Here is a 25,614-nt window from a genome sequence, read left to right as displayed (position 1 = left end):
TTTATTAAAAATGGGATTTAATCTTGACTTCAGGAACAAAACTTTTATGGAACTTTTATAATATTGTATGAAAATATGTGTATCATCAAACCCCATCGTACATCTTAAAGATAAACAAATGTCGATTGTTTATTCTGTTGATGATCAAACACAAACATTCTCAATTTGTATTGAAAATAGAAATTTATTTATAACACTTCAGGTTGCTGTAAAATAAAACAATGCTTTTATAAAAGATCTTAAACATTATATCTTCCACAAAATCATATAAAAACAAAAGCAAAAACATTAAACATGGATTACGATTCAGAGAGAGCAGGTGCACAGCTCATACAGCCCGATGTATGAAATACAGAGTTAATAAATAAGGTTATATATAGGCTCTAAGGGTACCTGGTCAAAAGAATGAGTCACCTTGCGTGTTTAAGGTGGTAGTAACTTCAGGCTCTTGCAGATGGCGCTGCACAGGGATGATGGGGCTATAAATACCTGCGGGGTGTGTGACGGGACTCATAGATTGAGAAGAGGTGGTACGGTGCAGTGAGGGTCACGTTGGATGGGTGGAAAATGGGTCGATACAAAGCAGATACAGTTAATGATTGGATAAAGGAGTGATTGGATTTGGGTGTGTCAGAGGACACTCTGCTTCACATGTTGATGGTCTGCAGTTCTTTCTGTTTCTGTTCTTTCAGAGATTGGTGGTAAAGGAACTGCACTGACTTCGAGAAGAAGTTCTTGCTTGGAAGTGAAGAGATGTCCATTTTTAATTTTCTCCTTCTTTTCAACCCTGTAGGGGCTTACTGTCATTCACTGTGTAAATAATACTGGGTGTATGGACCAATAGAACTGCTCTAAAATACTTACAATAAACTCTTATTTTACATGTATGTCAATTTAGAGGTAAGAACATGTTTGCCCTCTTCTGTAAACTTTACTACCTCACTATTGTATTGTGTTGCACTTGTGTTCTGTATGCACTGTGTCTATGTTGCATCATGGTCCTGGAGGAACGTTGTTTCGTTTCACTGTGTACTCTGCATGTAGTTGAAATGACAATAAAAGCCACTTGACTTGACTTGACTTGACTTGACTAAAGGGCCGTGAAGATATAAATATATATACACTCACAGGACTGTGCATTTTTGGGGCACGTAAGCACATTATTTAGAACCAGTTATCTAAATTTCCTTCCTAAACAAAACTTGGTTCCAGGTTTCTCCTGGGCGTCCTCAGACAGTAAACTATGTATGTATATGGTTTATTATTAAACTACCACTAATAAAAAAAGTTTGTAAAGTATATCTGAAACAGCCACTTCACATAGGTGCTAACACGAAGTGTGACAGCTCTCACCAGTCTTATTATTATAATAACTGTGCAAACATTTAGACCATTTATTATTTTTATCTTGATAGATCAATTTGTTTTAGTGCATACATTTATGCCGCTGTTTTAACTCTGATTGATTTTACAGCCAAGTTTAAGTTAAAGTTTAAGTTACCGTTTAAGTTAAATAGCTAAAAAGAAGTACCCTAAACCAGGGGTGCTCAGTCCTGCTTCTGGAGATCTGCCACCCTGGAGAGTTCAGCCGTACCCCCATTGGAACCTTCAGATCTTACACACCTGGCTCTCATATTCAAAAGCCACTAAAGACCTGGAGCTAAACTCTGCAGGGTTGGTTGATATCCAGGACCAGGTTTAAGCACCCCTGCTCTAAACGTTATGGGCCGGTTTCCCAGACAGGGATTAAGAAAACTTTAGGAAGCTGAAACGATCTGTCTGAGTTAAACAGACAATGACTGGGTATTTCACTGAGTGAAGTGCTTCTCAATGCACAGTCCTCCAGACTACTCCACACTTGTATAAATTTCTTCATCCTCACTGTCACTGTCTATCGTCCTTTTCTCTGCATCAGCATCTATATCCACATAGTCTTCCCCAGAGGAATCCGAGTCCTCTGTTTGATGAACTGTGATATCTACATTTTCATAATCATCATCATCATCGCCCGTTTCATTCCCTTCGTAGGATATTCCACAGTCGAAAGGACCTATGGAGTGAGTGTGTAAAAAATAAACTTACTAAAAAAACAAACAATATAACTGACCAGATGTTACAGAACATTTTTCCACTTCTAGTTTTAGTTTTGTGTGTATTGAGTCCTATAATTTTATATATTTAAACATCTGAACATTTCATCTTTACTTGAACAATATTGGGAGATGGAGGTAATATAATTACACATAAAAAGCTAATGAAATGTCTTTTAAAACAATGTATAAAATTATAATCGAAATGAATCAAAATACTATTTTCCTGTGAGAAACAAAAAGTTTGACCCCCACCACATTTATTACTTCTTCAAATGTGTAGAATTACAAGCAGAACATCAGCTGCAGATGATCAGAACATGGTTAGAGAGGAATCTGCAGGAGTCTGTCTTACATAAACCTCAGACATTTAGTCTGGTTTGCTCTTCATTGTTAAATTGAGTGGTGAAGATCACCATGGTCAGATCTGGTTAGACTTCCTTCAAAAAGAAGGGGTTTAAAAACAGTGAGAAATCAGCAGAAAGAGACTACACACGTTTGATTTACATGGTAGGTGAGCAAGAAGGAAAACATCAGGGCTTGTCTAAATACCTAGACCAGAAAATCTGGAACAATGGGCCAAAGCTGAATTATCTGGACGTGGTAACAGAGGACATGTTTAGTGTAAACCAGACACAGCATTTGAGCACAAGAACTCACATAAGCTGTGAAGCATGGAGGTGAAAATTTCATATTTTGGGGCTGCTTTTCTGTAGTAGGGTCTGGAGAGTTCTCCAACATAGAAGAAATTTTTTATTGGATCAGAGGGAGCTGCTTGATGAACTCGCCAATCTTTCTAAAAACTAAAGCTGAAACATCACACAGCTGAAAGACTTGGGAAACACTTTCTCCCAGTTGATGTTAGAGACTGGTAGATCATTATAGGAAATATCTAGTTAGGGTTTATTTTGTTTCTTCAGTTTTATTGGTTTAGTTATATTTTCTCTATACATTGTTCAAATGTCCAGATGTTTAAATACATAACAAATATATTTCATGGTATGTCTTAACATTTGTATATAGTCTTCCGACCCTTTCACTGTTTTCATATTTTATGTTGAGGCATTCTCCCCATCAATATGCATTTAGTATCCCATAATGAGGAAATGAAAACTGAACTGAAAAAAATTGCAATTGTTTTAAAAGGGAAATACTAATATTTCACATGGACAATAGAATTTAGACCTTTTGTTATGACACTTTAGCTCTGGGGGCCTCCCATTTCTCCTAATCATCTTTGTGAAGTTTCTACACCTTGATCAGAGTCCACTGGTAAATTCAGTTAATTGGCCATGATTTGGAAAGACACACCCCTGTCTATAGAAGGTCTCACAGCTGGCAATGCATAACAGAGCAAAAACCAAGCCATGAGAAGGATGGAACTGCTTGTAGAGCTCAGAGACAGGATTGTGTGTTGGGACAGATCTGGAGAAGGCAAAAGCATTTCTGCTGCACTGAAAGTTCCTAAGAGCACAGTGGCCTCCATCATTCTTAAGTGGAAGAAGTTTGGAACAACCAGTATTCTTCTTGGAGCTGGTAACCCCACCAAACTAAGTAATCTGGGGAGAAGGGCTTTTGTAAAAGAGGTGACCAAGAACCCTATGGGCACTCTGGCTGGGCTCCAGAGATTGTGTGTTTAAGTGGGAAAAACTTCCAGAAGGTCAACCATCACTGCAGTACACTGTGGGCTTTATGGTAGAGTGGCCAGATAAAAGCTATATCATTAGTGCCATTATATAACCCCCCCTTGTGCTGCCACAACAGATCTGACCATTTGAGGATTCTCTAAGACCTTTGAAGGTGTCTGACCGCTGCATACTGGAAACACCCAACAAGATCTGCCTGATACTTCGAATGCAGTTATCTAGTCATCACAAATTGGTTCTTGTTAGTGTGTCAGAGTCTTATGCTTGCCCATTTTTCCTTCTTTTAGCTCATGAGCTACAAGAACTGACTATTCACTAGCTGCCTAAAATTTCCAACTATTGACAGATGCCATTGTAGATGAAGATATATGTGGTGCTAATATGTTTGGGTTTATATTCCTGTTTTCTATGAGTGCTACTGGATCACTAAAAGGATTTATTCCCCTATACTGTCGTGTACAATTTGCATAAATGCGCTCACCTGTATAGTCATTGTCCACTGCCTTTTTCTCCACATTAGCATCTACATTGACATAGTCCTCACCAGAATCATCTGAATCTTCTTTGTTCGGATAACATTCTGCATTTTCATAATCATCATAATCTTCATCTATATCATTAATCCCATGTGTGGTGTCATATGTGTTCCTGGCACCTGAAATGTGATTGTGGCAAAATGACTAGAATATGACAAAGATTTTTATGATACATTTCTCTAAGCTGTTTGAATTACAAAATCACCAACTTGAAGCCCCAATATATTTGCCATAAAATCAGTTTATGAATATAAAGATTGAGAAAAGAAAGTACTCACATTGTCTATTAACCATCTTCACATCCATCTGCTGTTTTTGTTTTTTACATCTTTTTATAAAACAAATTATAATCGGCACTAAGATGAGTAACAGTCCTATTCCCACTCCAGAACCAATAAAGGGAGCCAGTGACGCTGTGAGAGAAATGACCATCAAGACCTTCACGCTTCAAACTTGAGAACAAATGAGTAAAGTTATCAAGTACATCTTACTGTACCTTTCACAGTGACGGCCAAGAGTTCAGTGTTGGAGGATCTAAAAGAGCGTGAAGACACAGTTACTTCATAAACACAGCTGTAGTTTCCCTGGTGGACATAATCAGCCTCAGGGAAGGAGAAGGTGGTTGAGTGGTCAACAGCTGACTGAGTTCTGGTCATACTGGATCCACTAAACTCCAGGTGGAAGGAACCTCCTGGATACTGGGGTTGAATGGAGCAGATGATGGACAAGCTGTAGCCCCTGGTCACCTCTAGGTCCTGAGGCCCCCAGTGGAACCCCCCATCAGGAGCACTGAAGAAGATATTGGGCTGCAGCAAATTCACTGGAAAACAAGAAGAACTCATCAATTGCAAACTGACACTCAGGAACTGGGTCCAGAAACTCCAGACAAGCTGTACCTTACCCACAACCAAGAAACCAACAGAGCTGCTCTGTGGAGAGCTGAAGTCATGACTGGAGACTCGTGTCTGGTACTGGCAGTAGTAAGACCCAGCATCAACAAAGTCCACTTTAAGTAAACTGAAGGTGACAGAGGTTCCACGCTTGGTCTCTCTTAAAGACCCAGAACCTGTTTTCAGAGTGAAGTTTCCTCCAGTGAATTGAGTTTCTACAGAGCAGGTGATGGTGATGAGAGAGATGGTTGGAGTGGGTAGAGTCACTGGAAAAGGATATTTTTTGGCATCAGATGTTTTATAATCTATAATATGACTTAAATGACCTAAAAATAGAATTGAGTGATAAAGTAAAGAGAGCTCCAACATAAAGTGTGTTAGTAAAGTTCTGGCCCACAACGAGCCCCCAGAACAGTGTAATTCCACCTTAGCATCTCTCTAACAATACTGGAGGTTTTGTATTCTACCAAAAGATATATTGCCTTAACTAGTGGTTTGATGGTGGTCGCGGAGAGCGCTGTCTAACACACTGCTCTATAATCTTTCACTGGTGACTGACAGGAACATGGCATATAAAATAGTCATTATTATACTCATCCAACCATTCACTGATCACATTTCTGGATAGAACGGTTTAATTCCATGATAAATGTAATCAGTCACGATCCTTCTAAGGTGTTGTTTTTCTGCAGCCGTATTTTGTAATATCCTTGTTTATGTAGTTGTGGACAGTTTCCATCCTAGAATAAAGGTCATTACTCAGAATCACTTAGTGTTCATTTGCAGTGACCCTTCCTTCTAAGGGGACAAGTGGAATCAAAGCATGCCCCCAAAAGTATAACAGAGCCACCTAAATATTTACTGATGTCTTTTCCACAGATCTCAATGCTGAGGCCAATTCAGTCACTGTTCCTATTGGATCACAGGCCAGTTCAGCAGTCTTGGGGACTGATACTCCTGCCATCTGTATCTCAATACTGAACCCTTTTTCCTTTTTTATTTTTTTCATTAAAGAATTCAGTCCACTGTATTGTGTAGAACTAAACAAACTATATGTGTTTTGTTGTCTGCATCTCTGCTCTTGTCATTCCAGTCCTAGTCTGCTGCTGCTGTCTGTCCCCATCTGTTCCACTCCATGCTTTGACCCCATCCACTCCAGTCATGCTGCAGTTCCCGGCCCTGGTTCAGCTCCACCCTCCTCTCCACTACAGTTCCTGGCCATGGTTTAGCTCCACCCTCTTCTCCACTTAAAAGAGATGCCAAATACACACTCAGGTGGACTGTTCCTCATTGCTCATTGTTTCTAGTGTTGTTAATTTGTCGTTTTGACCTTTTGCCCTTTATTTGACTTCGATTCCAGCCTGCCTCCCTTAATCTAATACTGTGTAAATATCTGTAAAGTTTTTGGAGTTAGTGTGGGTTTTGTAAATATCACAAAATACATTTTCAAATGAGTCATTTACATTTGTAATTTGTTTGGCTATGTTTGGCCAGATTCCATTATTATGTTCTGTTGCAAATATTTTTCTTTAAAGATCCTATCACATTTTCTTATCACATTTTTTTTCCATTGTTAAACTTTTTAATGTGGGTCCACTTCAGTATTTTTTCCAAATCAAAAAATGTCAAATTCATGGAGAATTCACAGCAATAATTCCAAACCCATTTATCTTACTCACAACAGAGAAATCAACAGAGCTGCTCTGTGGAGAGCTAAAATCCCGAGTGGAGACTCGTGTCTGGTACTGGCAGTAGTAAGACCCAGCATCAACAAAGTCCACTTTAAGTAAACTGAAAGTGACGGAGGTTCCACTCTTGGTCTCTCTAAAAGACCCAGAACCTGTTTTCAGAGTGAAGGTTCCTCCAGTGAACTGAGTTCCTACAGAGAAGGTGATGTCAACCCTCTGCCCCCATGTGACCTCTCTGGTCATGAGAGGAGAGAGATGCGTGGAGTGGGTAGAGCCACTGGAAAACATCATTTGAAAAATAAATTCTTGTTTTATGTAATTTTCCATCTACATCCATTGTGTCATGCACCAGTGAGCAGGGCAAAATGATATTATGGAGTAACATTGCATGGCAATATGAATATCCGTTTACTGTGCCACTTAGAAACTGCAACCTGTTACACTTTAATTAGGTGAAAAACTGTAGGATCATCTCAGGATCAGCTTACTACTGTTTCATAGACTCATTCTCTCTCATTCTCTCTTACCCACAGTGATGCCAACAGTGCTGCTCCTGGATGAAGAGATGGAGCTGCTCCTCTGGTATGAGTAGTCACAGCTGTACTGGCCCTGATCTGAGGTCTTTACAGTCAGTGTAAAAGTTGTGGTAGATTGAGCTGTTTGGGTTTGTATTGATGCTCCATTTTTATATAAACGGAAGACTACAGAGATGGACGTTGTGCTGGGTAAAGAACATCTGAACCGAACAGCTTCCCCAGGCGAGACAGCAGAGTGTGATGTGGTCAGGGTGATCGTGGGGCGCGGCAGGTCATCTGTTAAAGGAAAAAAAAAAATATATATATATATATATATATATATATTTTGCTGAAAGGGGATCATTGTGTGTACATGCCTCTAAATTTTTACAATCTGTAAATAGGGAGCATGACTTGTCATTAAAAAAAAATGTAGTCAAAAGATAAAGAAGAAGAAAAAAGTCTAGAGAGGTCAGTACGGAATCAAATACGTTTTTACATACCTGAGCAGACAACACCAGCATCTTCCTCATGTTTACAGTTATGCTTTCCAAATCCAATATGAGAGCAGCTTGTGAGAGTGCTTTCATGTCCAGAACAACCAACTTCGTCTAGAAATATTGGTCCACTTCCCTGTCCAAAGTGGGCTTTGATGTAGGTACTGATAGCACTGCCACATCCCATCTGTCTGCACACCACCTCTGCATCCTTCATGTCCCAGCTGTCATCACACACTGTTCCCCACTGGCTGTTATTATAGAGCTCTACTCTTCCACCACAGCGACCTGTTCCGTTCTCCAGCCTGATATTGTCTGATTTGTCATGTAAAAATATAAAGAAACATTTTGTCTTAATTTATGAGATGAATAGGCATGGTATTAAGGATCAGATTAATAATTAAATATATGTTGATAAAAAATCGTACGTTCGGCTGCAAACAAAAAATTGGTGCAAAGAGGTCTGTTGGAAACTGCTTGCATTCCAGATTTCCACTATTGTTTTTTCAATTTCTTCACAATGAAGTTGTTAAGATGTAAGTAAATTTATTCAGATTGATTTGGTGTAAGACTGACATGCCTGGTCAGGTTAAAGCAAGGAAACACTTGCTGGGATGGATAATGCAAGAATTTAGTGATAAACAGGGTAACGTAACAAGAACCCAACTAGAAAGAAAAGGTGTCATGTGGCAACACCAACTGGGCAAAACACATCTGGGACTGGGAGGAAGCAGAGGGAGATACAGGGAAAAACACAAAACAAACCAAAACACTAGGTGGGGAGTGGTGACACAAAACAAGATGTAGCAAAAACAATGAAAAAAAAAAAAACACCTCGACTTCGCTCGTCACAACTTCCCAGACAACACCAGCTGGAGAACCCAGGCTACAACCCAGCACAGTTCACCATCCGCACACACTTTCCCGCGCTTTCCTCCAAACTCTCCATGATTCGCTCTGGCTCTCTCCATGCACATGTGCACTGTACCCCATCTTAAAGTGATCGTTACAAGAGGTTGCAAAAGCGCTAATTCATGGCAACGCGTGTGAGGGTAGGGAGGGCTTAAGAAGCCAGGAACTTAGCAAGTCAAAGTTGGTCAGAGTGCTGGTGAATGGAACCAGACTTCTAAAAAAAATTATAATCTAAAAGCTGTTTTAGAAGATATAGATGTAGCAGTTACTTGTTTCTTTCTTTAGCAGACAGAAAGGGGTTCAGAGAATGGCAGGGCCTCTTCTGTAACTTCTTACAAATTGTAGATGGGGAATATGACTGAATATGACATTAAAAACATTTTCAGTCAAACAATTATAAAAAAAAAAAGACTACAGATGTCAGTATAGCATCAAATACGTTTTTACATACCTGAGCAGACAACTCCAGCATCTTCCTCATGTTTACAGTCATGCTTTCCAAATCCAATATGAGAGCAGCTTGTGAGAGTGCTTTCATGTCCAGAACAACCAACTTCGTCTAGAAATATTGGTCCACTTCCCTGTCCAAAGTGGGCTTTGATGTAGGTACTGATAGCACTGCCACATCCCATCTGTCTGCACACCACCTCTGCATCCTTCATGTCCCAGCCATCATCACACACTGTTCCCCACTGGCTGTTATGATAGACCTCCACTCTACCAAAGCAGGTGCCATTGCTATTTATGAGTCTGATGTTTGTGCCATCTATCACAAAAGGAGAAAATAAAGTTTTTAATCTAATTATGTTTACATAGACTTGAGTCTCAATTTGTCTAAATCCTAATTTGCTGTCCCAGCTGTGAGGAGTAGTGAAAAGAAATCTGACTCTGTCAACTATGGTCATCAGAATCAATGCCTGGTTTCTCCAAATTGTGTTGATGTCGTAGTAGTAAAGAAAAGATGGTTGTTGAATGCTTATAGTGGGTGTCCAGGCATACCTTGTCATGTACCGTGTATGTGTGTGTGCTCACTAGTGTGTGTTCACTGCTCGGATGGATTAAAGGTGGAGGCCAGATTTAATCTCTGTCCAACACAAATGGTGAATATGAGTGTTCTTGTCTTGTCATTAATGCCATAGAAACGCACCCTGCTGTTAGTTGTTTACTGCTATGAGGCCCAGAACAGCATTTTTTTATGCGAAAATGTAAACACAGCAAATACAATGTTATGTTGGTAAACATGTGAAGACATTACTTTTTAAGTAATTAATCACTTAATAGTCAGCTATGCAGTGTTAAGATAAGATAAGATAAGATAAGATAGTCCTTTATTAGTCCCGCAGTGGGGAAATTCACAGTGTAACAGCAGAAAGGGATAGCAGGACACTCAGTTACAAAAATTTAGATAAATAATTTACACTATATACACAATATAAATAAGAATTAAAAGAGCAATAACAATGAAATGGAAACTTACCAGCCAACCATGAATCTTTAAGAATGATGACAACTGAAACAAATAAAAGTTTTCATTAAACCTGTTATATAAGTCATATATATTCACTGAATTGTTTACGTTATTCAGTTTCCAATAAATGTAACATTTGTTAATGCTGCCCTCCTGTACGATAATCAGAAAACACTGCTAATCAAAAGAAACTACCCTTGACTTCCCATGCACATCAGTCTTGGGCGCCCATGACCCTTTCACCAGTTAACCGGGTGTCCGGCATCACAGTTTGGTTTTTGATAAAGTCACTAGATTCTTATGCATGTCCATTTTTCCTGCTTCCATTTATCCACCCCTTTGACAGGTGCCAAAGTAATGGGATAATCAGTATTGTTTACTTCACCTGTCAGTAGTGTTAATGCTATGGCTGATATATGTAAACCTATACTTGAAAATCAATATATACACTGCTCAAAAAAATAAAGAGAACACTCAAATAACACATCCTAGATCTGAATGAATGAAATATTCTCATTGAATACTTTGTTCTGTACAAAGTTGAATGTGCTGAGAACCAAATCACACAAAAATAATCAATGGAAATCAAATTTATTAAAAATGGAGGCCTGGATTTGGAGTCACACACAAAATTAAAGTGGAAAAACACACTACAGGCTGATCCAACTCTGATGTAATGTCCTTAAAACAAGTCAAAATGAGGCTCAGTATTGTGTGTGGCCTCCACGTCCCTGTATGACCTCTCTACAACGCCTGGGCATGCTCCTGATGAGGTGGCGGATGGTCTCCTGAGGGATCTCCTCCCAGACCTGGACTAAAGCATCCTCCTGGACAGTCTGTGGTGCAACGTGACGTTGGTGGATGGAGTGAGACATGATGTCCCAGATGTGCTCAATTGGATTCAGGTCTGGGGAACGGGCGGGACAGTCCACAGCTTCACTGACTTCATCTTGCATGAACTGCTGACACACTCCAGCCACATGAGGTCTAGCATTGTCCTGCATTAGGAGGAACAATAGCACCAGCATATAGTCTCACAAGGGGTCTGAGGATCTCATCTCGGTACCTAATGGCAGTCAGGCTACCTCTGGCGAGCATAGGGAGGGCTGTGCGGCCCTCCAAAGAAATGCCACCCCACACCATTACTGACCCACTGCCAAACCGGTCATGCTGAAGGTTGTTGCAGGCAGCAGATCGCTCTCCACTGCGTCTCCAAACTCTGTCACGTCTGTCACATGTGCTCAGTGTGAACCTGCTTTCATCTGTGAAGAGCACAGGGTGCCGGTGGCGAATTTGCCAATCCTGGTGAGCACAACACCCATCTGTGGACGTTGGACCCTCATACCATCCTCATGGAGTCAGTTTCTAACCGTTTGTGCAGACACATGCACATTTGTGGCCTGCTGGAGGTCATTTTGCAGGGCTCTGGCAGTGTTCCTCCTGTTCCTCTTTGCACAAAGGCTGAGGTAGCGGTCCTGCTGTTGGGTTGTTGCCCTCCTACAGCCTCCTCCTGGTGTACTGGCCTGTCTCCTGGTAGCGCCTCCAGCCTCTGGACACTACACTGACAGACACAGCAAACTTTCTTGCCACAGCTCGCATTGATGTGCCATCCTGGATGAGCTGCACTACCTGAGCCACTTGTGTGGGTTGTAGAGTCCGTCTCATGCTACCACGAGTGTGAAAGCACCACCAACATTTAACAGTGATCAAAACATCAGCCAGAAAGCAGAGGTACTGAGAAGTGGTCTGTGGTCCCCACCTGCAGAACCACTCCTTTATTGAGTGTGTCTTGCTAAATGCCAATAATTTCCACCTGTTGTCTATTCCATTTGCACAACAGCAACAGTGTTGCTTCCTAAGTGGACAGTTTGATTTCACAGAAGTTTGATTTACTTGGAGTAATATTGTGTTGTTTAAGTGTTCCCCTTATTTTTGTGAGCAGTATATATATATATATATATATATATATATATATATACCAGTATATCAAATAAAAGAGTGAATTAAAACAAATGTTGCTCCACAACATTGTGAAAAGCTGTCATAAAGTAATAGGACAAGTTATGCAAAGTTTATTTTATTATAAGGGGGTAATTACTTTTTAATTGCTTCTTAAAATAGCTTATTTGCATGTTGGATCATTTATTCCTAATATATCCATAATGTGTTTAATGTTTCTTTTGAGATTTAAAATTATTAATTTGCCACATCCATAAAGTGTTCGGCACAGGTCACAGCACGATGACCGTGCATGACCATTAAAGCATGTAAATGAAGTTGTCACTGTTCATCTATATATTGACCTGTAACTCCAAAATAGCTGTCGTTACCTACTGATGTCCAATAATCACCCGTAAGAGCAATAGTGGCTGTGTTCTAAATCCTGAGCTAGTTTTGCCCTCTCCGTTTCATATAGCTCATGAATCCTGTTGACGATATGTATTTCAGGCGAGATGTACTCTGGTGAGAGCTAAACTCAGCCTGACAATAACTGCAGCCGTTGTTTTGTCCAGTGAGCCGTCTGGCTAACGACTGAAATGAACCCTTCTATTTAACAGACCTTTCTCCATCAGTCACTTCCTCCTCTACTTTTAATGAGAGATGCAGCTCACAGTCAAGTCTCAACACGAACTACGGATGACTCGCAGGGCCAAATAGAATTTACGTTAACGGCACTATATTTTAAATTGAGATCTCGTTAATGCGTTAACTTCAACACCCCATATATATATAGCACCTTGTTGTCTTTAAGCCGATGCTTTGTAGCCTTTGCTGTGCTTTGGGTCATTGTCTTGCTGTCAGGCGAACTTAAGTGGACGTTGCCGCTCTCCCATAAAGGTCTAACTGGAGCCAGGCAAAAGTTGTTGAATGCAGAGTCTCACCCATCTCAGCTGCTTAAGTGTTTTAACTTATTCAGAGCAGTCCTTGATGTCTTGGTGGTCTTTCTCACTGGTCTCCTTCTTGCATGGTCACCGAGTGTGTGAGGACGGTCTGCTCTAGGCAGGTTTAAATATATAACATATTTCTTACATTTCTTAATGATGAATTCAACTGAACTCCAGGAGATGTTCAGTGACTTGGGCATTTTTTTGCATCCACCCCCTGACTGATACTCTTCAGTGAGCTTTTCTCTGACCTTCATGGTGTCATTTGTAGTCTGATTAACCAGTGACTGGAGCTTCCAGACAAGTGTCTTTCGACTATAATCACTTGGAACACATTCTCTGCAATCTGGTGATCTGAGCACACCAACTGGACCTATGTTAAATTAGGTCAAGTCACTTTAAAGGGGGTGAATGTTTATGTTATATTTGTTCCAAAAACACATGAAAAAGCCAGGAATTCCACAGGAAACTGTCAGGATATCTGTCCGTGACTGAAGCCTAATCATACGTGAGTCATGCAACAAGACTGTGACCCTAACCACAAGTAAGTCTACAAAGAAATGGATAAAGCGGAGCAAGAGAAATTCAATTTTGGAATTTTGGAAGTCCAGACTTTAACCCAATACAAAGTACTGTAGAAAGGCCTAAAAAGGAATTCATGCAAGGAAACACACCAACATCACTGAGATGAAGCAGATATGTAAAGAGAAAAAAACATTTACATTTCAAGTCATTTCTTTCATTGGGTTCTCTCTATCTAGTTTTAGGATCTAATATCATTTCAGCCTTGCGCAAAAATACAGAAGAAAGAAAGATTCACTACATTTCTAGCAGCACTGTAGTAAGAAAGCAATTCAGTCAGAATACTGAACAGAAAGAATTTGGAAATTAAAGAAATGAACACTGATGTTTTTGGTTTTGATGCAAAAAACGTCTTGACACAAAAAGGTCACATTGCAGACGTACAAACCATTCAACATGAAAACAAACAGACTGACGAATGTCAAAACCATGGTAAGGATCAGATCAAAAAGAGTCCTAATGTCACTCATATAAATGAGTACCAAAAATGTACTGGTGTTTTACTAAAATAACCAATTAACTTCTTTAATTGATGAAAATCAGAAAAGCTGAAAAAAATATTTTTGCTAATGACTAATCACAAAGAACCTAAGAAAACTATTATATTTAACTCATTTCTCATTTCATAAAAATTAGGGTACGTTTTTCACCAGAAGGACCAAATATTCAACAGAGTGAGCTTTAAAAAAAGAAGAAAAAAAAAGATTCCAAAGCCATCAAGCTTTTTGTACTGAAGTAAACTACTGAGGATAATTGACAGCAGTTCTTACAGTTCACTCAGATGGAAGCTGTAATTGCAGCAAGAACCCAGTAAACTCATACAGAACAAAAGTTTCCCTTTCCTTCTCTTTCCTACTCTCCTCAGTGTATTTATTCGAATATTTGTTTGTGGCCAGATCTATCTATCATCTATTGCTAATTTATGTAGCAGTGCTAATGTGTGGAAAAAATGCCAGATACACTTGTACCAGCACCATGGATAATAGATCAGGTCTGGTCAGCTTTCCAGTAACAAATGGAGTCAAGAGGATGACCACTTCTGTAGCCCATGAGTTACTGCACATTCTACAAAATTCACCTATATGGCATGTGTTTCAAATCAAATGGTCAGTAATTGCTGGTATAAATTAGGTACTTGCTTATCCAAGTAAAGGAGACAGACATGCACTTCAGAAGCTCAGTCATATTGCCTGTAAACAAATAATAGAGCGGGGCTGTGCTTGACTATGCTGCAGCTAAACAACTCAAAACACTGCTGAAAGTAACCAAATATTTCTGCGACAAAAGCATAGTGTAGCAAACTGCCCATGACAAGTTTCTATCTGTCATACATGCATTTAATGCAAGGGGAAACTCAGCACCTCAACCTCAGCTCCTCAACTCAAAGAAGAACTGAAAATGTCTGATGCAAAGGCGTCTTCTGGGAAGATTGTGTTTGTGTCCAAAAGTTAGACTTAATTACTGTGTGGAAGAAAGACTTTCTTTAACGTAGTTTAGTTTGTTATGCTTAAATTAATTTAGGGTAAGATGAATAAAGCAAAATGAACCAATAAGGAACTTTACAGTATTAGTAATAAAGTATATAATTCTGTAGAAAATTCATCTGTTCTATCATATTGATTGTTTAATCAATAATTTAAAATGGTAAATATTCAGGACTCTTAGGCAGTTACAGGTATTCTTTAAAGCTGTGTAACTTAGCAGTCAGGGTGTCTTTACCTGTAAAACTCTATATAACATTAAAATAAACCCAAAAGTAAATGGTTATGCTGACACACAAAATGTGATGCTTATTTGTGTATTTGTGTTTATTCTAATCTTGGTGTTTTTGAACAAATACACTTGCTTTCTGTATAAACAGCTTTACTTTTTTTTTTTTTTTTTTGCTGCTGTACATTTTCAGTTTCAGAGAGGTAATAGTGGTTATCTATTACATTTATGTTATCTATGGACTCAACTCTAATTCCAAAAAAGGGACAACATGGAAAATGCTAATAAAAAACATTATTTTTAAACAGTATTAATTTCATCATAGTGAAAATACTATAAAAAGTAATATAACACATTTGATATTTTGTTTGATATTAGCTGTTTTTGCTCATAATACTTATTCCTTCTCAACTATTAGTTTGCAAGTTCTCCCACTTAGAAATCATGGAGGGGTCTGAAATTTTATTGTTGTATGATTGTTTCATTATTTATTTGCATGTTACTGCTGCAAATAAGTATTTGAACACCTGTGAAAATCAATGTTAATATTTGGTACAGTAGCCTTTGTTTGCAATTACAGAGGTCAAACGTTTCCTGTAGTTTTTCACCAAGTTTGCACACACTGCAGCAGGGATTTTGACCCATTCCTCCACACAGATCTTCTCCAGATCAACCAACCTGTCGCTGAGAAACACTGAGTTTGAGCTCCCTCCAAGGATTTTCTATAGGGTTTAGGTCTGGAGACTGGCTAGGCCACTCCAGAACCTTGATATGCTTCTTACAGAGCCACTCCATGGTTATCCTGGCTGTGTGCTTTGGGTCATTGTCATATTGAAAGACCCAGCCACGACCCATCTTCAGTGCTCTAACTGAGGGAAGGAGGTTGTTCCCCAAAATCTCGCAATACATGGCCCCAGTCATCCTCTCCTTAATACAGTGCAGTTTTCCTGTCCCATGTGCAGAAAAATACCCCCAAAGCATGATGCTTCCACCCCCATGCTTCACAGTAGGGATGGTGTTTTTGGGATGGTACTCATCATTCTTCGTCCTCCAAACACGGCGAGTGGCATTAAGATCAAAAAGTTCTATTTTGGTCTCATCTGACCACAGAACTTTCTCCCATGACTCCTCTGGATCATCCAAATGGTCATGGGCAAACTTAAGACGGGCCTGGATATGTGCTGATTTAAGCAGGGGAACCTTCTGTGCCATGCATGACTTTAAACTATGACGTCTTAGTGTATTACCCACAGTAACCTTGGAAACAGTGGTGCCAGCTCTCTTCAGGTCATTGACCAGCTCCTCCCGTGTAGTTCTGGGCTGATTCCTCACCTTTCTTAGGGTCATTGATACGCCACAAGATGAGATCTTGCATGGAGCCCCAGTCCGAGGGAGATTGACAGTCATGTTTAGCTTCTTCTATTTTTTAATAATTGCTCCAACAGTTGATCTTTTTTCACCAAGCTGATTGGCAATTGCCCCGTAGCCCTTTCAGCCTTGTGGAGGTCTACAATTTTGTCTCTGGTGTCTTTGGACAGCTCTTTGGTCTTAGCCATGTTAGTAGTTGGAGTCTTACTGATTGTGTGGGGTAGACAGGTGTCTGCATGCAGCTAACGATCTCAAACAGGTGCTTCTAATTTAGAATAATAAGTGGAGTGGAGGTGAACTTTTTAGAGGCGGACTAACAGGTCTTTAAGGGCCAGAATTTTTGCTGATTGGCAGGTGTTCAAATACTTATTTACTTTGTGATTTCCGGATTTTTTTTTAGATTATGTCTCTCACAGTGGACATGCACCTAAGATGAAAATTTCAGACCCCTCCATGATTTCTAAGTGGTAGAACTTGCAAAGTCGCAGGGTGTTAACCGGTTGTGCCTCATTGCAGCACTTTTGGTAGGTACTGACTGACTGGAACACCCTTCAAGACCTGCCGGATGTTTTGGAGAGGTTCTGACCCAGTCCTGCTTCAACGCATCAAGAACTATATTTACCTTTTGACAGGGGACACTGTAGATGAATATAATCAATAGTTTCCAATTATAATGTTATGGCTGATCAAATTTGATGACTGCAACGCACTCCAAAAACACTAGGGCCCTATTCTACATCCCTCCAACAGTCTAATTTCACACCTTCCGACCTGCGTTGTTTAAACAGTAAACTGCTTGTGAATATATCTACACTGAGGGGGGCGGTGGTTTTCACAGGAACGCTCCACTGACTGAAAACAACCGAAGCAGACATCAACAGTCAGACATTCGTTGCTATATTGACAGTCATTTGTTAACACAGGCACATACAGCTCCGCTTGAGAATGCTGTGGTGTATGTGAACCATACAAGGACCCATTCTATCAATATCCAGGTGATTTGCGATGCCATGTGTAACATTCCACATGTATTCGCAAATTTTTCCTGGATCAAGCCATGACTCCTTAATATTGGCCAACTCGGTCATTCCTGTAGTCTACAGGAATAGGGGAAACCCCCTGTATGGGTGACTGTTAGGGGACAAGCAATCCATTAAAGACCTGGCTGATTGCAAAAGACACACTGACACGGCCTAAACGGCCGGGTTGACTGCTCGCATAAAGGTCGCTATAATAGGGCCCTTGGAGTGTTTCTTTTTATATCACTGCTTATTTTAGTAAGCGTTTGGACATTTAAACCCACCAATTGTTTTCTTTTAACATGCAGGTCTTCAGCTGCACAGTTGTACGGGGCCTTCATAATTTAGAATGTGCTGCATATATATAAACCACTAAGCTGCTGAGCAAGTGGAGACAGGTCAGGACTGCAGGCAAGTCAATATAGCAACCTTTTAGGCAGAACTAACACAGCAACTATCCAAATACTATTTAAAATGTTAAATCTTTGGGCCACAAAACACACTTCAACTGTGCTGCTGAACATCTCAGATAAGCCAGAGACCAGAGATGGACAGTGTTGGTGTGTGGCTTTTATTAAAGCCTTAACTCACATCTGTGGATACAGCAGTGAATGATGCTGACTAACAAAGATCGCACAAGAAATTAGAGATCAGGCACACTCAGGAAAGGGTTTTGTTTTTGCCCTTTACACACACAGATTTGACCGAATTCCTCCAGTCTTTTAATGGCATTGTGCTCCATAGAGAGTATAAAAGCCCCAAGTGCTACGGATTTATCTTCAAGTGCTGGATTATTTGCTGACATCTCAAATTAACAAGCCTCCACCCAGGCATGCTCTTCAAGGACTAGGACTTTAGTTCTAGACTAACTTATTTCAAGTTATTTTCAACATCATTGTTGGTCCTAAATTGCTCTGTCACTTCTGGAAGCATCTGTTTCAGAATAAATCAAATTGCACTGAAATCAAATAAATCAAAACACTGAAGTAAAAAAAAAGTAAACCTGAAATACTTTATAGTCTATTTATTTGAGTGCAAGTTTATTGTACTAACTAAGTTTATTATTAGTGGACTAACCCATCTTTTTGAAATTGGTGTAACTCTACAGAGTGGTAATCTGATACTTTCAGAATTTCTTTTGATAGAATTGGAAAATTAAACAGAATAAAGAAAAAGTAATGGAATTTACCCAGCAGTAAAGTGAGGTGAGGTCTCAGCATCCTGGTCCTTAGATTCATGTTAAATTCCAGTGTGATCTGAACTGCAGGGAGCTCTGCTGCAGTCCTCTAACAGCTCTACACTAAAGTGCTGAAGACTGGGTTTTATCGAGAGGAGGGGTTTCTGTTCCTCTTCTGCACTTTTTCCTGTTTAGTAAAAGCCAAACCTCTTACAATCAGTAGCTCAACTACAGTTATCTAAGCTTTCGGTAAAGAGACACTCGGGCTAAAATTCTGAGAGCGCTCTCTCTGCAGCGAGTAGCTTGTAAACTGTAGAGGACATGGTAGTTCTTTAATATCTAATAACTAAGTGAGATTGGTGACCGTATGGGTCAGCAGTAGTTGGTGACTTGTGTCTGGTGGATTTCATTCGGGGTCAGTTCAGTGTGTAGCTGTGTAGTTTATTTAGATGACGTGCAGCAGATGTTCACGGTATTCAGAATGGAAGAGTATCTGAATACTTGTTTTTTAAAAGCTGCTACTACTGATGTATTTAATGGTCGTTGTGGCGCAACAGATAACACCACTACCTGCCAATGAGCTACCACACCATGTGGGAGGCATGGTTAGGGGTTCAATTCCAGGTAGTCTAGATGACTATGCCGAGCTATACCAATAAGAGTCCTTGGACCAGACTCCTTACGCTGTGGGACATTGGTGGCTCAGTGGTTAGAGCGCCGGGCTATTGATGACAGGGTTGTGGGTTCGATTCCCGGGCTCGGCAAGCTGACAGCTGCCCTTGAGCAAGGCCCTTTAACCTCCCTGGGCGTTGGAGTTGGCTGCCCACCCCTCTGGGTGTGTGTGTTCACTACCACAGATGGGTAAAATGCGGAGGACACATTTCTCTGTACAGTGACAAACACGTGCACCTTTACTACATTGGCCCACATCTGTGAGACGAGTTACCCGGTAAGTTGCTCTGGATAAGAGTGTCAGCTCAATGCTATATAACAATTTGTAGTCTATGATTACATGTATCATGATAAATATTGTGTATCATGAAAATGTCTGTAAATATTGTGATATAATGTTTTATCATATTGCACAGCCCATGTTTCCCCTACTGGTTTGCTAAAACCAGACAGCAGCTTTACTCTAATAACGGACATGTTTTTGCCTTCAGCTGGAGCTTTGTCCTAGTGGTAATTTTCTAAGTGTGTTCACTTGCACACAGTATACCACAGAATATTGTGCTTATATAGACAGGGGACAGCGATTTCTTCCGATTATTGAGTCAGACCCGTATTCTTAGATTTGTCTACATCTGCAATTGTGTGCAGAAACAGAACTGGTGTAAATAGGCTGGTTTCCAGGAAACGGTAAAGGCTAAATACTGATTTCAGTGCTGCAACTCGGAAAGTGACACAACATTTAGCTCAGTTAAACTTTATAGTGATTATACTAACACCGGGCTGTACAGTACAGCCAGACACTGTTAGTGTTAAGTGTCTGGTGCAGAGGAGGCAGTATGATGCAGTAGAGAGTAGTTGTGTGGTTTGGAGCCACATTAAAATATTTACCATTAAAGAAACTCTGTTAATAAGAAAACTGTTAGCAGATTAACGACCTGCTATTCTAAGCTTTACTCAACCTGATTGGTGTGAGACTATGGTGACTGCAAACGACACACAGGAGCTGGAGGACTCGCTGGATCTGTATTTTGGTTACAAAGCTTAAAGTCTGCATTTTAATCAGTTTTCTTTCAGTTTAAAGCAGATTAAAGTAAAGCGGCAGAGCGTCTGGCCTGGGTTCGATTCCTGGGTCACTTTATTGTACATTCCCCCACTGTGGGACTAATAAAGGATTATCTTCTCTTATCTTGAATCCACTGAGATGGTGTACAGAGGCAACATTTAAAAGAGAAATGCCATTGTCCAAATACTTATGGACCTGACCGTATTATAGAGTCATGGCAACTAACGGAGGCCAACTAACGGAGCACTGTTGACGATCTGTATACAGTCTGTACTCAGAGACTGGCGTCGCTAATGCGGACCAATCAGCAGTGGAGAAAAGGTCAGTGTGACGGAACAGCAGAGCTGTAAATGAAGATGGACAGTCAGCTTTCTGCTGAAGAGAAATAAAAAAAGTGGGGGCCCGCTCGAACGACAAAAAGCTGACTTTACAGAGTTGACTCTCGTTTCAGATTCTGAGGAAGTTTGTGGTTGCCTTTATTTTCTCTGCGACTTCAACACTTCAAAATAGCTCTCTCTGCTTGACACAGTTGCCACGTGTAGAAGAACTGGACACAAGCACTTCTTTAGGCCGAGGCTAGCTCTCCTTTAGAGTTTTCTTTAAAGTCAAAACTGCTTTTGAGCCGGATTTATAAAGTGTTTCTAAAAGAAGAAATGAAGAAGACTCTTAAGAATAAAAACTAAGCCGTTCATATGAATGTTTTTTTTAAAGAATATTTCTTAAGAATAACATTTAATGATGTTCTTGACCCTCTGGTGATTTTCTTCTGTAGCCAGAATTTTACGTCTTATCTTAAATGACTCAGGATTTTTTTTTTGCGCAAAAAGAAATCAGAATCAAACTTTATATTTTAAAAAATTAGTGAACGATCTAAAGTGACAGTGGAGGAAATAAACAGGAAATAAGGCCTTCTTGGAAAATATGAGATCTGTGGCATGAAGTCAGAAAACTAGTAATTTCCTTATGTAGACAATAGATTGAAGAAAAGATTAAACTCCACTTTTAATCCAGTTAAAATGAGACACCAGTTCTGTAATTCAAGTGTTTAAATAATTAGAGGTTGACTTTCTGGCCTCTGAGACCAGTGTGAGGCCGGTGTGAACAAAAAAATAACTAGTAAAACATCATTTTTAGGAAAATCACAAAAAATGTTGAATATGTTTTTAGCTTAGTGTCCAAATATAGACTGGATTACCTGAACTGTAACACTTTTTAACGTCACATGCTTAATTTAGAAAGCAGGGAACTGTGTTTTCCAGTATATGCGTGGCTCTTGTTGTTTTTTTATGTTTAATGTTAGAAATTAAAGGATATAGGTAACCTTTCTTTGGTAATTGTTGATTCTTGCTAGCGTCTGCCAGCTATATTGAGTCTAGCTGCAGGTCATTGGCTTCTAATTTGGTGACAGATGTACAGATTGTTTGCAGATTACTAACTATGTTCTTCCAAAAGGCTTCCAGTATGCTCACTGTATATGCATCATTTATAAAATCATTTATAAAATGGAATTAATGGAAATGTCATTTTCCTGTGAGGAAAAGTTTAGGCACCCTGTATCTGAACAGCTGATTTCCCTCTCAGGCTGTAATGAACTCAATTAGACGTTTCCCAAAACCAGCCGCCAGCCTCTGCCATCGACTGGGAGATGGTTTGTCCCACTCCGCCATGCAGAATTATTTCATCTGGGAGGTTTGAAGGACTTCCTGCATGCAAATCAACCTAAAGCATAGATTAAGATCCAGGAAATCACTTGGCCATTCCAGCACTTTCCATTTCTTTCTTATTTTAATGTCCAAATATCTAACTGGGTTCATACACTTTTACCAATTTCAAATTCAAGTACTTTTCATGACTTTTCGAGTAGCGGAAAAATAAAAAATTAGTCCACGCTTTCCAGATGAAAGACTGTCCGGCCTAGCTAGTAATTTTTCACATGGCCATAACAATGTAATGCACGTTCATGATACCATGGTCCTATGAAATATGGACAGTGATTGGCCATGTGAAAAATTACGCGACTATAAAAGTTTCTTTTATATTATTATATAAAAATGACATTTACATTTACTGCATTAAACAGATGCTCTTCTCCAGTGCTTTGCTGTTTACCCAAGAAAAACCTCAGCTAGTTTAAACAGACTAAAATTCAGCTCCTCTAATCTTAGACTCTACTAAACACAAGTCAATATAGAGACCATAGTACTCTTCTCTTCACCTGAGTCCTCTCAGAAGAGGAGGGTCTTCAGTCTGGGTTTGAGGACAGCGAGCGTTGGACTCTGCTGTTCGGACACCCAGGGGAAGTTCGTTCCACCACTTCGGTGCAGGACAGTAAAAAGTCTGGACGCTCGTCTTCCGTGGATCTTAAAGGATGGCGGGTCGAGCCGTAAGCTGGAAGGGCTCATACGACCCGTACGACCCTTGGACTAAATATGTTTAATATGTTAAAGGTTTTTCATGTCACGTCATATGCAAACATCATTGAAAATATCCTGGAAAATATTTTCCTAAAGAGGAACATTTGTTTAAGGATTGCTTGTGGTCTGTAGTAGCAAGACTGAATCTTCCTTCTGATCCATTTAGAAGAGAACCAAGGCTCTGGGCTCTGTTTGGGAGCACACTGAAGCAGTGGAGAAGTACTGTGACTTTCGAAGAATAGCTTGAGTTTTTATTTCTCACCCATGCAAATTCTCTGAGCTTTGCTCAGTGTTACCAACTCATGCTGAAATCGATCTTCCTAAAGTGTTCCTAAAATACCTAAATACCTGTGGTTGGTGTGGCGCAACAGATAACACCACTACCTGACAGTGAGCTACTACACCATGTGGGAGACTGGGGTTTGATTCCCGGTCTGGGTGGCTGTGCTGCGCTACACCAATAAGAGTCCTTGGGCAAGACTCCTAACACTACGTTGGCCCGCCTCTGTAATACCAGTAACCATGTAAGTCGCTCTGGATAAGAGCGTCAGCTAAATGCCGTAAATGTAAATGTAAATGTAAATGTAGAACAGAAATGACCCTTGGCCAACCCTGCTAATGAAAGACCAGGCTAGAATAGAAGCATTCGACACGCTCAGAAACACACACAAAACATGAGTCTTTATTAAAGATTAGGGAACCGATACAAGAGAGACACTAAATTTGTGTGTTTGACTGTCTGACTTTGTAACACGTGCTGGAGAACACTCTTGCAATCTAGGAATGCGCTAATGTGGGAAGCCTAGCTTGGTGCTGCTATCCAGTATTTTTGTACAAACTCTGGACCACATCTACCTGGATTTACCTGAAACGATTATAGACCAGATAAATCTCATGCACATTCAGAACCGAGACCCTTATGACGACTGCTAGAGAACTATATGTATATATATATACACACACACACACACTATTGATATTTATAAGATTATCTTGGTAAATGGAGGAACTGCTAAGTAAGAATTTAATTGTACGGTGTAACCGCTTGTTTCTGCTGATCTGCTTTTATTGCAGCTCTTCATTTAAGACAAGCCTCTTAAAGTAACTTATTATTCTCAGACTACTGAAACACTACTCTCAAAACGGGAAAAAACACACACAGCTAACACTGTTACATCACTCAGGGCGTGTGTTGATCCTTCAAGTCTGAATTTCCTACAGAATTTGATTGGATTCTGTCCTACACTCATAAACACCCACATTTCTACTATTGTTCATTTTTACATTTATTGCATCAGCAGTGCAAAAGCAATTGGCACAAACTGATAAACTCTGATATTCACCTAAATCAAAGGCAGTATATCAGTGCTAACGCTTCCAGTCTATTGCTATTAATTCATTCACAGTAGAAGACAAGGCTTTCAGAAAGGACAGTGCTGTTCTGCTGCCCCCTGCTGACATGGTGGCTCACTCACCGTGGTGTATTTGCCCAGCTGGCATAGCGATGGAAACGTGTCCTGGTGGGCTTTCCTCACGCGTTAGTGAGACATGGGTCAATCGTGTGGCTTTAGAAGATTTAGAAAACTCCTAGTTTAGCGTGGAGCCCAGCAGACTGATCAGAGTATTGAGCTGCACTATCAAAGTCCACCACTAGATAGAGGTGTCTTCATGCTCCACTGCTCTGGTGTAGGCTTTGATTTGTCCCGAATGATTCCCATAGCAGAGCTAATAAGGAACATTTAAAGCATGTTGTTGCCCTCCAGCCCTTTTAAACATTCACCGGGTTCTGAACTTCAGAGGAATATTATAATGATGATGAAAGAACTGTTAAATGAACACAGGGAATATTCATGAAGATTAAAGGGGAAAAGGCCAAAACAGAACAATAAAAAAAACGAGAACCGTTTCTGAGAACGGTGGAATGGGTGGAAAAGAACAGTGGAATAGATTCGTCTTACCTTTAACAGAGAAATTAACAGAGCTGCTAAAATCCCGAGTGGAGACTCGTGTCTGGTACTGGCAGTAGTAAGACCCCTCATCAACAAAGTCCACTTTAAGTAAACTGAAGGTGACAGAGGTTCCCCTCTTTGTCTCTCTAACAGACCCAGAACCTGTTTTCAGAGTGAAGGTTCCTCCAGTGAACTGAGTTCCTACAGAGCAGGTGATGTCAACCCTCTGCCCCCATGGGACCTCTCTGGTGGGACTGAGAGAGATGCGTGGAGTGGGTAGAGTCACTGGAAAACATCATTTGAAAAAATAAATTCTTGTTTTATGTGATTTTCCATCTGCATATATCATAACATGCACCAGTGGGCAGGGCAAAATAATATTAACCAATAATACCAATTTTAGCTCCCCCTGTCCACCACCCCCACTTTTTTTCAAGACTGAAAAAAAACCCTTTTTGATCAGATAAAAGAACCCACAACTGAAATTCAGGAAAATATTATGTTTTGCTCATTTTATCAAAATGATAAAATTT

At 40.0% G+C, this 25,614-nt stretch overlaps 1 protein-coding gene across 1 annotated transcript; it reads right to left on the bottom strand.

Annotated features, from left to right (window-relative positions):
• Positions 1–204: 204 nt before the first annotated feature.
• Positions 205–25,202, bottom strand: LOC140573606 (uncharacterized). Its single transcript, XM_072693044.1, has 9 exons — positions 25,091–25,202; positions 10,252–10,284; positions 9,226–9,540; positions 7,869–8,177; positions 7,378–7,662; positions 4,769–5,092; positions 4,551–4,685; positions 4,218–4,391; positions 205–2,050 (listed from the first exon to the last, which is right to left on the bottom strand). Exons 3-9 carry the CDS (start codon positions 9,434–9,436, stop codon positions 1,848–1,850), a joined length of 1,641 nt encoding a protein of 546 aa, XP_072549145.1. The 5' UTR covers positions 9,437–9,540; positions 10,252–10,284; positions 25,091–25,202; the 3' UTR covers positions 205–1,847.
• Between the last annotated feature and the right edge of the window lie 412 nt (positions 25,203–25,614).

The sequence above is a fragment of the Salminus brasiliensis genome, chromosome 12 (assembly GCF_030463535.1).
Source record: "Salminus brasiliensis chromosome 12, fSalBra1.hap2, whole genome shotgun sequence".
Taxonomy (NCBI): Eukaryota; Metazoa; Chordata; class Actinopteri; order Characiformes; family Bryconidae; genus Salminus; species Salminus brasiliensis.
The sequence above is the reverse complement of the archived record's forward strand: the minus strand, read 5'-3'. Positions and strand labels throughout refer to the sequence as shown.